We start from the raw sequence: 18,092 nt of genomic DNA, 5'->3' as shown, positions 1-18,092 counted from the left end.
CTATGTACATTATTCTGTGGTTTATTAAGTTTTCAAATTTATACTGACTTTTTTATCACCCTGTATATAGACAGAAATGAAAATTTTGTGTAAAAGATAATGTGAAAAATAATGCAATCTCGGTGGTGTTTGAATGACACAACACAAAAATCAGCAATTTTCATTAAATGTTGCAAACTTTTGTAGCATTTTCCGGAGTAAAAATATTTTGCAGGTATCGGTGCTAAGCACTATCAGAACTATCCTTGTGCTTCACTTATAAAGCTTCAAACAGTAGAAGTATATTTTATTTGTTGGCCACTACTCAGTCAAATTTGCATGAGACAAAGATTACCTGCAATAGCACCTTCAGTGTAGGCTCTGTGACTTCTGATGCATGGCACAATTATAACTGATTTAAAATTGTTATTGATGTCCACCACTGGACAAATACAGTTTGTTTTAATAGATGCGTTACATAGTTAGTTGCAGGCCAACCAACCTCTCGCTTGACTTTTCTTGTAATTCAAAGATTGCGCATGGAACAACAGTTGGAGTGCAGCATCAAAACAAATACAGACCTGGTAATGCAGGTAGGATGAAACAGGTTGCAGCAGCACTGTTCGCTGTTTCTGGTATCCCTAGGTTGCACGTCCCACTTGTTCTGCTAGTTTACGGCTGCAGGTAGTTCATTCTAGAAAGACACTGCATGTTGCTTTTGTTCTTTTCACCTAACTGTTACATCAAGCTTGATTTAAACGGTTGCTTCACAACCTGGGTCATCTGGATACTCTCCTCCACCACCAGTTGTTCTGAAACGTGCAGATGGGATTTATCCTTACAACACATTCTCTGCTCCCAAAATCATCCCAGCCTCAGCCTATGGTAATCTAGTGTTCCCACACCCTCCACCCAACAGTTTTCGTGCCCTCACCCTATCGCCTCCTCCTTTCTCACATTTCCTCACCCTCTTTGTGTGCTGCCCTCTGACAATGTACCCACCCATCATGGAAGGTTACGTGAAAGAGTGAGAATGAAGAACTGGAAGTAGCTGTTTATAAATGTTTCAGACAGCAATGCAGTAAAGGAATTCCAGTCAGTGGCCCAATAATACAGGAAAAACTAGTTGCATTTAACAAACAATTTGGCAATAGTAATTTGTTTGCAGCAAGTGAGTGTTGGCTATCAAACTGGAGAAAATGACATGGCATTCGGCAGCTGACAGTCAATAGGGAAAGTTGCTCATCTAAGAGAAGCAGATGAGTTTGTAAACAAGATACAGAAGATAACAGAGGAAGATGATTTAACTGAAGATGCCTTATACAATGCTAATGAAACTAGACTCTTTTACAAGACGTTTCCTTCAAAAACATTAGCTGCCAAGAACGAGAAGGAAGCTTGTGAGTACAAGCAACAGAAACAGTGCATAACATTAATGGCATGTAGTAATGCAAATGACAGGCATAAGCACCAATCATGGTGATTGGGAAATCCCAACATCCATGCTGTTTTTGAAATAATGACATGAATATACTATCAGTGCAATACTGCAAGTGTGGATGGACAGAGAAATAACTGTGTCAGTGGTTCCACAAAGCATTTGTACCAGCAGTGAGGAAAGAGATGAAGAAGAGAAAGTTTCCACTGAAAGTTATTCTTATTATTGACAATGCTTCCAGACACCCTTCCGACGTGACTCTTTAAGTCCGATGGCGTACATAACAAGCACTCTTTCTTCAAACCAATGTGACAGCCCTAAATCAGCTCACTGACTGAGGAATTTTGGAATCAATTACACATCATTATCAACATGAACTTCTTCTCTTCTTGCTGAATGAATGTGAAGACAATTCTACAAAGTCTATGCTGAAGGTGTGGAAAGCAATCAACTTATGTAATTTTTTTTCCACGGAGCCAACACATGGGATAAAGTGGAGCGCACTTCCACAATGAAGAGCTGGACATCCATTGATGCAGAGTTTAATCGAATAATAGTGTTGGTGAGAGTTTAATCTATTAGATGAGTTTTGTATTTTGGGCAGAAAAATAAACGATTATCTATGAAAGAGAGAGGATATGAAAAGCAGACTCACAATAGTCAGAATAACATTTCTGAAAAAAAGAGAAATTTGTTAACATTAGTACAATTTTAATGTGTTACAAAGTCTTTCCTGAAACTATGAGGGTTGAATGAAAAGTAATGCTTCTACTTTCGTTAATTGGGTTTTGATGGGAATATTTAATAAATCAAATGCAGAAATAATCCTTAGAATGTGATCTTTAATTACCAATGTTCACTTTTCGACATAAACAGCAGCCAGCTAGAAACATTTCTGCCAACGATGAACAAGTTTTCTGAAGTCGTCACGGAAGAAGTTGACATTCTGTTTCTGCAACCACAGTCTCACAGTTCTCTCAAGATCTTCATCAGAAGCATAATGATATCCCTGCAGATCATCTTTCATTTTGGGGAACAGATGGAAGTCAGACGGTTCTAAATCTGGACTGTATTGAGGGTGGTGGTGAGATTCAGTCTCTGAAGTTCTGCTGTGGTGGCACGTGAAGTGTGTGATTGGGCATCATCATGTTGCAGGAAAACATTTCCTTTTTCCTTTTGGACCTTTGTTAGCCATTGTTTCAGAGTTTGCAGCATTGTGATGTAACACTCTGAATTTATTGTTGTTCCACAATCAAGGAAATCAACATGGATAACATCATCTGTGTCCCAGAACACTGTGGCCACGATTTTTCCAGCTGAGGGCTGTGTCTTGAATTTCTTTTTCTGGGGCGAGTCTTTGTGTCAATATTCTATAGACCGACATTTCGTCTCGGGGTTGTAATGGTGTACCCACATTTCGTCTCCTGTCACAACTGAATGGAGAAAGGCGTCGCCTTCATTCTTGTAACGCAAGAGGAGTTCCTGGCAAATTTAAAGTCTGCACGCTTTCATTTCAGGAGTTAGCACCTGGGATACCCTTCGTGCACAGATTTTCCGATGGCCAAGGAAAGCAATATTGTAACCTACATGTTCTTGTCAAATGCCAATTGTGCTTGAAATTTCTCTCTGAGTGATACAACAATCATCCTGAATCAATCTGTCAACATTTTGCTTGTGAAACTCAAGGGTTTCTGTCACAGTACGTCCAACTCATTGTTTGTCACGCAAGTCAGATGTTCCCACCTCAACATCTTTAAACTTACTTGTCCAACGACAAACAGTTCTCACATCAAAACAATCACCCTAAATTGCTTTCATTCTCTGGTGAATCTCCTTGGGGTGACACCTTCTGCTGTCAAGAATTCACTGACTGCACATTGCTTAAATCACATTAACCGACCGTCTGCACATGGTTCCATTCTTTACACTGTAACAACACAATTATTCAATGCTAAGGCTTCCCGCAAACTGGAGCTGTAGAGAAGAGGCTACAGAACACGGCAGTACTTGCCACATACCAATGCTGCCAACTGTTGAAGAGTTACGAAGGTGGAGGCATTACTTTTCAGTCAACCCTCTTATTTGGAGTTTGGCCTTTTATGGAACTGAAAATGGATGATAAACAGTTCAGACAGGAAGAAAATAGAAGCTTTTGAAATGTGCCACAGAATAATGCTGAAGATTGGATGGGTAGATCAAAAAATAAATGAAGAGGAACTGAAAAGAATTGAATAAGAGAGAAAAAATCTCTGTATCGTAACTTGAATAAAAGAAGGGGCATGTTGATCGGGCATATTGTGAGGCATCACAAAATAGTCAATTTGGTAATGGAGAAAAGTTTGAGGAGTTAAAACTGTAAAGAGGGACCAAGGTTTGGCTACACTAAGCAGGTTCAACTGGATGTAGGTTGCAACAGTTAAGTGGAGATGAAGATGACTCAGTACCACCCAGGACTAGAGCAACTGGAATTTTACCAGGAATTTCACTACCTTTCGTTGTGGCCTGTAATGAGAAATAATGTCCTATCCATAATGTCCTATCCACTGTTCTTCCCACCCCACCCACATTGGTATTCCACCACCCATCGAATGTACACAGTATCCATCCATCCCTTCACAACTCCTGCTCCCAACCTCTTTCCTCATGGCTCATATCCCTGTAATAAACCTAGATGAAAGACCTGTCCCATACATCCTCCCATCACCACCTACTCCAGTCCAACCACAAACATTACCCGTCTCATCAAAAGCAGGGCTACCTGTGAAAGTAGTCATGTGATATACAAGCTACGCTGCAACCACTGTGCTGTATTCTATGTGGGCATGACAACCAACAAGCTATCTGTACACATGAAGGGCCATCAACAAACGGTGGCCAAGAAACAGCAGGACCACCCCATTGCTGAGCAACGCCACCCAACACGACGTTCATCATTTCAATGACTGCTTCACAGCATGGCCATCTGGATCCTTCACACCAACATGCACATGTAGGAACTCCCTCTGCAATAAATCCTACGTTCCCATAACCCTCCTGGTCTCAATCTCCGTTAGTCAATGTCCTTACCAATCTAACCACTTCCTTGTTCCCATTCCAATACTATGCAGCCCTCCAATTCACCATCACACCTTCAGTCGTTGTACTTTCCTCCTTTTCCACTACCCTTGCCCCTCACTACATCTAACTTCCCAACTGCACCTAACTACTCTACCTTCTCCCCACCTCATCTCTGTACACTGCCACAATCAGCACTTCATCATTCCTCAGCCATACCCTCGTATTCCTCCCCATCGCTGCCTCAACCTCATCCTTACCCCCACCACTCGGCTGCATATCTCATCATGTGCTGCTGCTCACAGTCTGGCTTCAGCTGCCAGAGACTGTGGTCTATGTGAACGAGTTGCGTTTGTGTGTTTGTTTGTTTGTGTGTGTGTGTGTGTGTGTGTGTGTGTGTGTGTGTGTGTGTGTGTGAGTGTGTGTGTGTGTGTGTGTGAGTGTGTGTGTGTGTGTGTGTTCTTGTTCCAAACTTAGGATGATAACAATGAACTCTATTAATGCTGTTGTAGCTAAGAACCTGTTATGTACACCTGAAATGGCATATCTCTGTAATGTAGTCTGAAGGGATGCAACCCCTTCAAAAGTTAAGGGAAAAGCAACTTCCAGTGCCAGAACAAAGTGTGGACAATGTCAAATGTCTGCTGTTGTGCTGAAAGCAGTTTGGCTTCCATGTTCAATTACAGACTTCCAGCAATCATTTTCACACTATAGTGAAGTGTTGGTGGATCATCAGAATAATGACTAACAAAGAATCTGTGATGCTATGACAATGCTCTCTTTTGCAATTTTTTTCAAACAGATTAGATTTAACATAGTTAACACAAGCTTTCTTTTCTTTTTTTTTTTTTGCAATGTAAATACTGTATAAACTCACTTTTATGTTCCCAGAAATAAAATTTTCCCGCTGTTTATGACATTTTTTTATCACTCCCATCAAATTTTGTATGTTCACAATGTTAATTTGCATCCAGTTTCACATTAACATATTTATAATTTTCCCATGATTTACACTTCATAAAACAGTGTTCATGGAGAAAACACTGATGTAATTGACATAAAATAACACAGACATGGCAGTGTTTACAAAGGTTATGCGGTTAAGTTTCTTGAAACCAGGACGAATACTCAAAAGGTCTGTATCAATATAAGTCTGAACAATTTGTTCTTTTAATCTTTGTTGATCCCTTATGGCTGTTGGTACATTAGTGCATCAAGAAATTTGTTCTCTATCTCCTTCTGCTGTCAACTTCTACTTGATGAGGTGGCTGATAGGAGTAACTAGGTTTGTTCAAATAATGACCAATGACAACAGTTTTCAGTCTACTGCGCATGCACAACTTTGTGATTGTTGCTCTCATCATGATAACTCGAAAGCACATTCACAAAACACTGTACCAGTTAAGTATTTTTTTCAAGCTTAGCAAAATATGTTTCGAAAATTTATTCTCATTGTAAAGTGCATATGTTTATGTACATATTTTTTGTGATGTTTCACACACAAGTCACGTGAGTGATGGTTTGTGCACACACGTGTGTGTGTGTGTGTGTGTGTGTGTGTGTGTGTGTGTGTGTGTCTTATTATCTCAAATGACAACTAGATTGCAAGAGACACAGATCATCACATATGCAAACATCACACAAATACGTATATAAATACTTGTGCTTGATAGTAGGACTAAATTGTTGGACACCTTTGCTCTAAATATGAAAAAATAGGTAATTTATTTAGTGTTTTATGATTTAGATAATGAATGACACAACTGCATACTTTCCAAAAACATGAATTATGATAAACAAAATCAAGTCAAACATTTCTACTTCCAAGACAGTGTTACAGTTCCAATTACGTTATTGGACAAACATAATAGTAAATGCAGATAACCTTTACTGGATAATGCCTACTACGCACATATATCATAAATAAACTATGAAAATGAAAAGGGGGGGGGGGATACATAACTTTTATTGCTTAAAAAGTTATTTCCCACATTTTACACCATTTTTTTGAAGTCCCTTTGAAAGTGCAAAAGCAAAGTTTCATTGTAAATGTAATGTCAATAAATATAATTTAACTGATAGGTTTGTTTTAATTTTCAAAATAACACTGAAAAAATGAAATAAGACAAAAATGAAGAACATATAATGCTTGAAAAAAAATAAGCTGGCACAAAATAACACTGAAATTGGCAATAAAATAAAACAATTGTTTTCCACTCTTATTTATGTGTCACAATCATGTCAAAGTAAAACAGCAAATAGCTGGTAGCCGATAACTGACATAAATCACAGATGTCAGATAGAAAACCAGAGATGGAGACACACCACTAAACTGTACTGCTTCTTGAGATAAGCTTGTGTGGTGTGACTATAGCCAAGAAACATAAAACATGAGGAAATGTTATGATTACCTGGTGGTAGCATTCTGACGTGTGAGAGATGAAACAGCTTGGGCAATTTTGCTTCTGGTTAGGGTCCCATGACCTGATGGTGTCGTACCACTACGGAGATTACAGATTGCAGATGGTGGCAATTCCCCCAACTGCAATGGTGTAGGCTTACGGGTTGTGTCAGGAGAATTGCATGGTGTAGGCGAGCCAGAATGGGATGGACTCTCATCACTACTAGAACTTACCGATCCCTCTAGCTCGTGGTACTCTGTAAACACACAAAAGTAATTATTTTTATCATGTATGGGAGAGTTCTCCAATTGAAACAAGTAATCTGCTTCCTTTGAACTTTCCCTCTTCTTTATTTTACTGCTCATTATTACTGCCACAGCTAGATAAACTTTTAAATTTTGGTAACTTCATAATAAATTCTATGACGTTCTCAAGTATGCAGATTTCACAGTCATAGGGGTTACCATCCAGTGGAAATCATATAGAGAAGCGCATTATACGTACCTGCTGCCCTCAGGCCTATGCTTCGGACCACAACACCTGCCATTTCTGCTACGTATCAGCCATGCCATCCCACACCTTTGCTAGAATCATAGCCGCTGACCATACATCAGCTGCCCTGGAAAGTCCTGCTACACTACACCTATGGCCTTTGACAGGATTACAGCTGCTGCTGTCCGACAACCAGTCCAGAAGAAACACCAACTCATTGCCACTAACGACGAGACTGGGCTTCATCATAGTGGCCTTTGCTACACATTATTACAGGACATTTCGGTTGTACTCATGTGTGAACCTTCATCCTTTATGCTGTACTAGAGAGTTAGTTTGTGGTCAATAAACAAACTGTTGTTACTTCAATGTGTGCATCTCAATCTCTCACTCAGCACATCATTCAGCCAAGCGCTAATATTGGTGATGAAAGTAATTGGTTTCATGATACAGTGCTCTTCCCGTGTTTGCCATATACTGCTGATGATGATAATAATGGTTACATGATATGTGTAATACTTAAAGTGCAGTGCTTGCTCAAGATTCACCCACTCCAGCCCCTGTTCATGGTTCCCTGGCTGCAGCACCAGCTCTTGGTCTTGTCCGTCACCCAGCTGCCTTCCCTTTGCTACACCAAGCCCAACACCAAGCCATGTCGCATCTTACCCATACAATGCAGTCATGGCCAGCCTTCTTCCCACTGATGGCTCATGTACTGGACGTGGACTATTCTATTCTTGGATTCTGTATCTATGTTCATTTGTTTGCTTGTCTCACTTCTGGTAGGCATTCTGTAGCAATTCGTGTTCATATTTCTCAGCAAATGCATGCAACTTCTTGGCAATGTTTTCTCTTCTGTGTAGTCTGGTGGTCCATTCATAACTTTACCCTATGTGCATTCTCTTCCCTCTTCCCTTTTTTGTCAATCTGTGTATTTCTCGTGTCTCTGGGTATATTCAAGTTCTAATTCATTTGTAGTGTATTTTCCCCTCTCCAGAGCTCATGTTGCTTCCAGCCCTTCACTTCAGGGTTTGGGCAACTCAGGACCTCCTGCAGTTCACCGTTCAATACACTTAAAAGTTCTCCAGCTCTTTTCCACAACATTCACACAGGTATCTAGTTTTTGTGTATGACAAGTTGGGCCACCTACCATTAAGTTAGTTACAATGCTGTCATACAGTGCCACTCTGTTCTTGTTCACAGAGCTCAATGTCAGCTGCCCCTCTGGTACCAGCACAGCCCTCTCAGGTAACGCCATCAAACGGCTATCTTTTTGTTGCAGTCCTGTCACAGTCAGCCCTCCTATCCTTGCCTGCCCTGTCACAGCAGGTGCCCCTGTACTCGCCAACCTTGTTACACTGGTGCCCGTACACTCACCAGCCATCCAGTCATCACCACCACTATCACAGCCTGCCCTCACAAATCTGTCTCCGTCTGTCATCGTCACTGTTATTGTGGTCACCTTCGCAGCCAACCAAGCAGCCTTTCCTGCTGTCATTGCTGGCTCTGTCATGGTGGGCCTTCCCATCGCTGTTCCCGGGAGTAGCAGCCTCCGTACCTGCCTCCTACATGGCCATCTTTGCTTTCACACAGGCACCCTACTGGCATCTCCAATCCCATTTTGTGTTATTCCAGGCTTGTGCTGTGCCTCTGTGGACACTTCACTTCCATCCCAGCCTCCACCCAAGCCTTCCCTGCCACTGACTTAAGATTGCCTGTTACCACTTCCCTACATGGCCATGGCATGCTTCTTGTGTCAGGATCAAATTTTGTCTACAGTGACTGGTTCTGTTGTTGTCTTGTTCTAGCTAGTTCTGGTGACTGTCTGGTGCCTCTTTCCCTGGAAGCTGCATTTCTCTGAGATAGTTACACCACCTCCCTCGAGGAGAGAGGGATGTAGTATTTGCAGCACTGGACCACTGCACATTGGGCTACCTCACTCATGGATATGCTCTGAGAGCCAGCTATGACACCTCCCTTACCTCAGGAGGTTGGTTGTCAAAAGAAGAGTCGCTGTGCTGTCTACCACCAAGCCTCCTGCAGCCACCACAGTGTCCAGGTGCACAAGCCACACCAATACATGGCATGCAAATCATGGTAAACAGGGCTGCAGTCACAGGTGCCTACTCATATCCACGCGCTCCCATGTCCACGTGACACTGCACCAGTATTCCTCTACTGATGGGTACTTAGGTCACCATTCAACATCTCAACAGCAGTTCAGCTTCAGGTTCCAGACCAAGTACCAGTCGTCCTTGAGCCTACACTTTGGATCACAACATATGCCACTGCTGCTACCCATCGGCTGTGCCGCCCCGCGGCTTCGCTAGGATCACAGCAACTAACCCTATGTCAGACCCTCGGCAAGGTGCCACTACACTGGACTTGTGTCCTTTGCCAACGTCAAAGTCACTGCCATCTGACAGCCACTCCAGATGGCCCGCTTCTTTAGTACATCACCGCTACTGATGATAGTGGGCTTCATCACTGGCCTTCATTACACACCACTACATAAGGACATTTTATTGTCCTCATGTGAGGACCTTCATCCTCTAAGCTGTACTGAGTTAGTTCGTGGTCAATAAACAAACAGTTGTTACTTCAACAAATGCATGTCTATCACATAGTTGGCACACCCCTCAGCCAAGGGTTACTATAACTGATATATAATTTAATGCTTCAATGACAACACTGTTGAACAGATTATAATACAGGGTGTTTAAAAAAAGGATCAGATTTCAAAACTACATATTTATTGATAAAAACACACTACAAACATGCGACAGATTGCAAGATACTCACAAAATCTTAAAGCTTTAGCTTCGGTATTACAAGTGTTCAGTGTGTCCACCAGTAGCCACACAAACAACATCTAGATAACAGCTAAATTCATCAAACTTTATGTTATGGTGACTGTTATTCTGTTCTTCACTTCTTCTATGTCACGAGGTAAATGGAACATGAACACACTTTCCTTCACATATCCCCACAAGAAAGAATTGCATGGAATCTTGTCTGGCTATCTTGGAGGTCAAGAATGCAGGGCAGCTTGTCACAATCCCGTGCGCCCTATCCAGTAGTGAGGCGGAGTGTCACTAAGAAAATGATGTATGTTGTTGTGTGAGTGTGGTGGAGCTCCAATTTGCTAGAAAATGAAGTCATCAGAGTGCTCCTGAAGTTGTGGAAAAGGTCAATTCTGCAGCATATGAAGAGAGCCCATTCCACTCACTGTGTTTTCCTCGAAAAAGAAGGGACCATACATTTTCTTGCGAAAAATAGCAGCAAAAAATGTTCACTTTAGGTGAGTCTCTTTTGTGATCAATAATGTCATGAGAGTTCTGGAGTCCCTATGTGCACATTTTATGTCGGTTTACTTTACCGTCAATATGAAATGTTGCTTCATCACTGAAAATTGACCATGTTGAAAATGTATCACCTTCTCTGTTTCCTTTTATCACCAACCTGCACAGCTGGCACTAACTGCAGTCGGTATTGTTTATAGACCAAATGACTTGATAATCACCAGAGAGAGGTGTAAGGCATTGCCAGTTTTGTGCTTGCACAGGGTGTAGAATTTCATAGATTCCACTCAAACATCTGCTGAATTCTTTCCACATTGTCATCAGAAGTGCGAGGTTGGCATGGGCTTTGGCACAAGCATCATGTCTCTTAAAACTGGCGATACTGACAATGAATGTTTTCGGCAGCAGGGGGATCAATGCCAAAATGCCAACGAAAATCATGCTGGACCCAAATCACTGACTCACTCTTTGCAAACTGCAGCACACTAAATGCCTTCTGTTGAATGGATGCCATCTTACTTCTGACTGACTGCAAACTGAGAAGATGCACTGAGTGACATGTGACGGCACTTTTCTGAACCCCATGGCTATACATACACACACACACACACACACACACACACACACACACACACACACACACACACACACACACACGCAAAAGGTGAGACAAACCCTAGGTTTAATATCAATGGTTCCCTCGACCACTGAAGGAATGAGAAGTGTTGTAGCCTAATAAGCTAATCAGGAATTAAGAAAGTAAGCAACAAACCCAAATCAAGGAACACAAAACAAGAAAATTTAGGAACCAACAATGGGATTTTGGCATCTATTACTTCTGTCTTGAGCTGTCATTGAAATCTGTCTTCCAGTTCTAGAACCAAGCTTTACAAAAGTAATTCACGTCAGTAAGTAAACACAAAGTACTTCTTCCAGTTCTAGTCTTGCCATAGTCACAGGAGAGGAGTTTGTCTTTGTGTGTGTATGTGTGTGTGGGGGGGGAGGGGGGGGGGGTTGCACGCATGTGCAGTTGTTCTTGAAAAAAGAGCAGGAGTTCAAAAGCTAGCGTGAATTCTGTTTCCTGTTATATGTTCCTGTGCTCCATGCATCAGTCCACTATAGATGAGCGGTTCCCTTTCCCTTATTTTACATGTTCTTCCACTTCTTCACTAGACAAAGTTTACCATTTTAGGAAAATAAAAGAAACAAGGGTATTGGAAGATCTTTGTAATGATTCCAAAAGAATGTGGAGAACTAACTTAGCACAGCATGTGCCTTTGAAATGGAGATAATTGATAATGATACTCCAGCATTTACAAAACAAAAATAAAAATTTCCCAAGCCAAACAAACCACAAGTATACAGTGATAATACTAACTACTCACAGTACACAATAATAATACTAATTGCTCATGTTGCTCTGACACGCAACAGTGCTGTCTCTGCCCCCTATGGACACAGAAAATGCAATACAGATACAACTGTTTCAATCTGGAACAGAGCTTGTAATTAGTAAGAGACTGCACTTCATGTAATTTTGCAAAATCCTTGCTGGACAGGAGATAAAAAAAACCAAGAGTGCAGAAATTAAAGTTACAAACAAACTTGCATCCCTCTTCATTGTGAAACTCCCCCCCCCCCCTTTCCACACCCACACCCGATCTACACACACACACACACACACACACACACACACACACACACGTGCGCGCGCGAACACACACATACATGCAGTAATCATTAAATGGCTACACAGTGTTGCATGCAACATCATTAGAAATTTGTCCAGCATGAATAACTTCATGCAACAGAAGGGCAAACAATGTCTATGCACTTTTAGAGAGGCCCTCTTTACTAGTTTATGATTTCAGACATTCCACAGATGTCATCACCTTCACACAATGTATGGTCTTATTTAATTTTGCTGCAACAATCATCTCTTTTCAGCAACAAAGTGCCCATCCTAAATAAATCATAAAAAAATAACTATTGATAAAATTTGAAGCACAAAACTTATCATGTTATCATAGTAAAATTACAAGCTAGAACCACTAAACTGTTTTATTAATGTTTTTCCTCTTTAGAGAATGGTTCTATGGTGAACAGTGAATAAGACCTTCTGGCACTTGAGAGGAGTGCCCCTTAGATATAGCTCCTAGATGCACAGCTGAGCAGTGCGCAGCAACATTTCCATCAAATACTCCTTACTTCTCAGGCAGAGCACGAAACACTGAACACCCAGTACGCCAATATGCTATATCACAATGGGAGTTTATTTAGAGCATGAAAGAAAAAGTGCCATTTTATGGTTATGCCTAAAATAAAACATATTTGTTTGAAAAACACACTTTCACGTTCTAATGTAATGCATATGTTATCTTTACTCAGCCAAGGTAATTCCTATACCAAATATAAACTAACAGCTTAATTGCCTCCAATAGTGTTATATAAGCAACATATTCAGACCTCTATCTATTTTTGTAACAGCTTCAAAAACATTATTTTGGAAAAATAATGTTTTGGAGATAAAATCAGTCACAGTTGTAGCTGCTTGTGTGATTGCACTGAAAAATATAAAAATTAAAGGTAAAAGAGAAAAGAAAAATAATACAGATGAATTACATGACAAGAGGGAGATGGAGATGTCCCTGATGGTCCACGGAAGGATCCAGATGGCCCTGGTTGTTAAGCAGCCATTAAAATTGAGTTTGTTGCACTCAGCTGCATGTTGTGCCACCAGGTGGTCAGCTTTGCTATTGGGAACAGTTTGGGGGTGGCCATACATCCTGGTGGACAACTGGCTGGTAATCACATCAATATAAAACTCTGTGCAATGTTTGCAGCAGAGTTAGTGTATGGCATGACTTTTTTTTAATGGTGGCCCAGCATATGGCAAGGGATTTGGTTTGAGGGTGGTACAGGGATGGACTAGGAAGTTGTGTAGGTTGGGTGAGCAATGGGACCCTTCTTTAGAAGGAGTAGGAGGGATCTTGGGTAGAGCTTCCCTCATTTCAGGGGATGACAAGAAAGAATAAAAGTCTTGATGAAGGATACGGTTCATCTGTTCCAGTCCAAGGTACTATTAGGGTGACAAGGATGTTGCTCCTACGTAGCTGATCCTTGGGGGTGGTGGGACAACTGGGTGTGCATGAGGATATGACAAAGGAAAATAATGAAAACTGTTCGTGGACTAGGTTTGGCAGGTAGTGTCTGTCTATGAATGGGACCTCCAGCATACCGAGCAAGGGAGTTCTGATCACTGCAGCTACGTCACCCACTTGTTGCTAGGTCATATGAGAGAGTTTTTCTTGTGTGAAAGTGATGACAGCTGTTGAAATGCAGAGGGCAGGCTCCAGGAATGTGACACATTGGGTTGAGGAGTACCCCAGATTGGAGAGGAGGTGTTCTGAAGGAACGAGGATGAGGTGGCTTGGCCATGAGTCCAGATCATGAAGTTATCACCTGAACCAGACTAGGGGTTGGGAGTTTTGGGATGCAAAGTAGCTTTCCTCTAGATGGCCTGTTACAGGTTAGCATACAAGGGTATCATCCAGGTGCCCATGGCTATGCCACGAATTTATTTGTATACCTTCCCATGAAAGGAGACGAAGTTGCGAGTCAGGATACAGTTAGTAAGGTGTGTAAGGAAATGGGTAGTGGATTTGGAGTCTGAAGGACGTTAGGAGAGGTAGTGTTCAATAATGGCAAGGCTATGGCCATGGTGGATGTTGGTGTATAGGGAGGTGGCATCAACAGTGATGAGTAGAGATTCAGGAGGTAAAGGGGTGGGGATGGTGGAGAGTCAGTGAAGGAAGTAGTTAGAATCTTTGTTATGGGAGGCAAGATATCAGGCAATTGGTTGGAGGAGTTTGTCAACAAGAGCAGAAATTCTTTCAGTGGGAGCACAACAGCGAGCTACAACTGCGTGTCCAGGACTGTTGGGATTGTGGGTTTTGGTGAGTATGGATTACAGTTTGGCAGTGGCCAGTTATCCTGGTGGAAAGCTGACTGGCAGTCATACTGACACAAGAAGCTTTGTGGTGTTTGCAGCTGAGGTGGTATATGACTTGGCTGCTTTCACAGTTGGCCCAGCTTTGTTGGGTGAGGTAAGCCTGTAACAGGACTGGAGTTTCCCCTCTCCTGTTCTTTGACCCCATACCTATTTGTGTTCCCATATCCCCTTAAAAGTGTTCCACTCCACAACGGATCCGGCAACTGCACTTCATGTGCCTAGCCCACGTACCTTCCACCCTCCTTCTCGCATTCCTAGCCAGCAAACGGTTACCTCCCTCTGAGCCATTAGCCACCCACTCTCAATCCCTCTCCTACTATGCACCCCACCTGACACATCCCCCAGCACAACCTTTTCCACCCGTCAAAATGCAGAACTGGCACTGTTTGTCCTGCCAGCACCATGTAGGGAACAGGTGCATATATGTAAGCATGTGTATGTGTGCATCTTCTGTGTGTATTTTACTCTAGTCCGAAAAAGAATTATTCCAAAATGTAACATGGCTTCTTTCTTTTGTGTGTGCCTATTGAAGATGTGATGCTTCTGCTTTTTGGTGAATAGTCTCCTTTAATCCAAAAGCATTTACATTTTACCAGAACCTTCCTACAACAGAAGAATGAAAAATTGATAAAAGTAATGTTTGTACACAATTAGTATTACTCATCTTGTAAATTTGTAAATGGATAAAATCAATTACACTTACTGTCTGGGCTGTACTGCACCAGCATAGTAATAGAGTTTCCACACTGCCGAAGAACACTAGCTGCTAACTGGTATGTGGCACTCCGCATATTTATGCCACACACCTCAAGCAACTGGTCTCCAACCTGTAATAAATTTCAAAAAGTGGAATATATGGGCACCAGCTCTTAGAGAAACTGCACGTAGGTTAATATTAACAAGCAGTGTGTATTTGTTAGTAAAGCTTTATAGAGCTTAACCCATATAAAGCATTGTCCAAAATAGCATGTAAAATCTAGTTTTGAGGGGGGTGTATCAAAGTGTATGACATCATCTCAACTTGAAAGTGACATGAAAAGATAATTTTATGTTCTTACTTAAAATTAATCCAGTATATTTCCACAACTGTTTGAAAGTAGTATTGTTGATTCTTGTTTGAACAAGTAACTTTAGACTTTATCCAGAATGAAGTAAATAAAATACAGTGCCAATTATGCTAGTGAAGTTAGTACTGACCAAGAGGAGTCATCTTAAGAAGTCATTCTCATAATAATTAAATTGTAAACATTATTTTGTCCCTAATTTCTTCTTGTGCCATTAATTAATCATTTTACTATTGTGCATAGAACTTGTAGGGGTAAAAACTCACTATATAGGTGATGTGTTGTGTTGTTGATAGGCACATCAATAATAGTGAAATCATTGCTAGCTTTCAAATGAATTATTCTTCAGAGACAGAGAAAACACGAAAACAAACACAAACACAAACACAAACACACACATACACACACACACACACACACACCTGCACAGCTACACTGGCCTTGCTGGCTACAATGTAGTCAGCAACGACATTGAAGCTGTAAAGATGTATGTATGTTTACTTCTGAGGGAGGATTCATCTGAAAGCTAGTAACATTTTCAGTTTTAGTCATATTCCTACTGATGACTCAGCACTTCAACTATATTGTGAGTTGTTACCATTGCTTTCCTATTTCCCATGGCTTGGTTCTCTACTCTAGTTCTAAAGAGGCTATGGCTTTCATAAGCATGACAACACTGGGAACCATGTTTCTTCAATGACTGCCCATCTGCCCTTACACGAGTTAACTTACAGAGATAAGTTTATCATATAATGAATAATGGAGCCACCAGAAATGTGTATAACAGTGGAGTTCAATGAACTCTGCAGTGTGAGGTACTACAACCAGTGAGCAAGTTATGTTAAAGGTGCAATAGCAGGCAGAACAAGGAAAGAACGTGAAATGAGAGCATTCAATCATATTGTATAGTCACTGGAAAAGCACAGTGTGTTTTCAGTTCCCAAGCTACACTCACCTGCAAACCAACTTGTGAAGCCAGGCTATGCTCACTCACAGTAGATACAAACACACCGCCACTTTCTAAACAGGAAATCTGAATTCCTAACGGTTCAGCTGATTTATCTATGTGCACTCTTCTCAATTCTCCAGGTGCAGGTCTGTAAAAATTACAGAATTCAGTTAAATTACCATTTGATGCAAGAAACAGACATTATTTTCATTTCATTAAAAACAACGGTGAATCACTCTGTGTTTTGACAAACTCTGCTGCAGTCAGAAAGTAGACTAAGCAACTGGCATTTCAGCTACAAGCAACTGACTTTGAGAAATACCTCAATAAGGGGTAAAAGCACTGCCACTATAAAGCAGAAGGATCCTTTAGTTCTGCAAATGTTATCAGCTGCCATATTAGGGGCAAAAACAAGAAATGTTTCCCTGAAGATGCACTGGAAATTTTTACAACAGTAAACAGATGGTGGATGACATTTTGGTGCAAAGTGCGCGGGCTATAATACCAAACTGGTAGTGTCATATTATGGTAACAAAATTAGAAAAAAAGGTCCCAAACAACAAATTCTTTGACAGCTTTATTAGGGATAAGGGAACAGTAAATAAATAGACAAGTACAGTGTGGTCAAAAAGAATGCATCTGAAAATTAGAGGAATACAGAAAGAAATCATAAAGGAGTCCTAGACAAAATCTCACTCTCATTCCCATATCATTTTCAGTGAATGCTATCATCAAGGAGAGCTTCCAGTGATGCGGAATGAACCAGGTTAAACATTAATAGACAGAAACACCTATTATAGCTACTTCAAAGAAGTAAACCAAATACTGAGAAGTCACCGTTTTCCCTCTTGTGTAAGAGAGAGAACAGTGACTGCTCAGTATTTGGTACACTTGCTTTCTTTCTTTTTTCCAATTTATTACTTCAAGTTTTTATACAACTCTGCTGTTTTCAGAGTGCAAGTGCACGTACACGCACACACACACACACACACACACACACACACACACACACACACAAAGTTAGGTTGTTCCGACTATTCATTTTCTATTTTATTTATTTATTGCAATACATATTCCAGATGTTTGGTAACACTTGGATATAGGACAAGTCAAAACATTTAATTCATTGTTATGTTAATGTCATTAAGGACCACAAAGATTAAGAATACAAATTAGGAAATAGTAAATTTCAGATTTATTTATACAGTTTTTGTAAAGTAAGAAAGACCATCTTGACATGCAGAACACAAATTAATGCATTTAAAGCAGCAAGACATGTTAAAGCAGGTCTCCATGGAAACACATTGGAAATAATTTTTTCTATTAGGCTGGTGCATAACTTTGTAGAGTTTTTCTTTTGCATGCTAATCGTCCAGTTGCTGTGGGTTTATTTACCAACT

At 40.9% G+C, this 18,092-nt stretch overlaps 1 protein-coding gene across 1 annotated transcript in view; it reads right to left on the bottom strand.

Annotated features, from left to right (window-relative positions):
- LOC124595256 (disks large homolog 5) overlaps positions 1–18,092 on the bottom strand; it is a 172,063-nt gene that overhangs the window by 62,832 nt on the left and 91,139 nt on the right. The window contains exons 18-20 of the mRNA XM_047133923.1: positions 16,699–16,840; positions 15,383–15,506; positions 6,883–7,129 (exon numbers count right to left, since the gene is read on the bottom strand). Of these exons, the coding sequence (XP_046989879.1) occupies positions 6,883–7,129; positions 15,383–15,506; positions 16,699–16,840 (513 nt within the window). The remainder of the gene's footprint in view (positions 1–6,882; positions 7,130–15,382; positions 15,507–16,698; positions 16,841–18,092) is intronic.

This window comes from Schistocerca americana, chromosome 2 (assembly GCF_021461395.2).
Source record: "Schistocerca americana isolate TAMUIC-IGC-003095 chromosome 2, iqSchAmer2.1, whole genome shotgun sequence".
NCBI lineage: Eukaryota > Metazoa > Arthropoda > Insecta > Orthoptera > Acrididae > Schistocerca > Schistocerca americana.
This window is presented reverse-complemented; position numbering and strand designations above follow the sequence as displayed.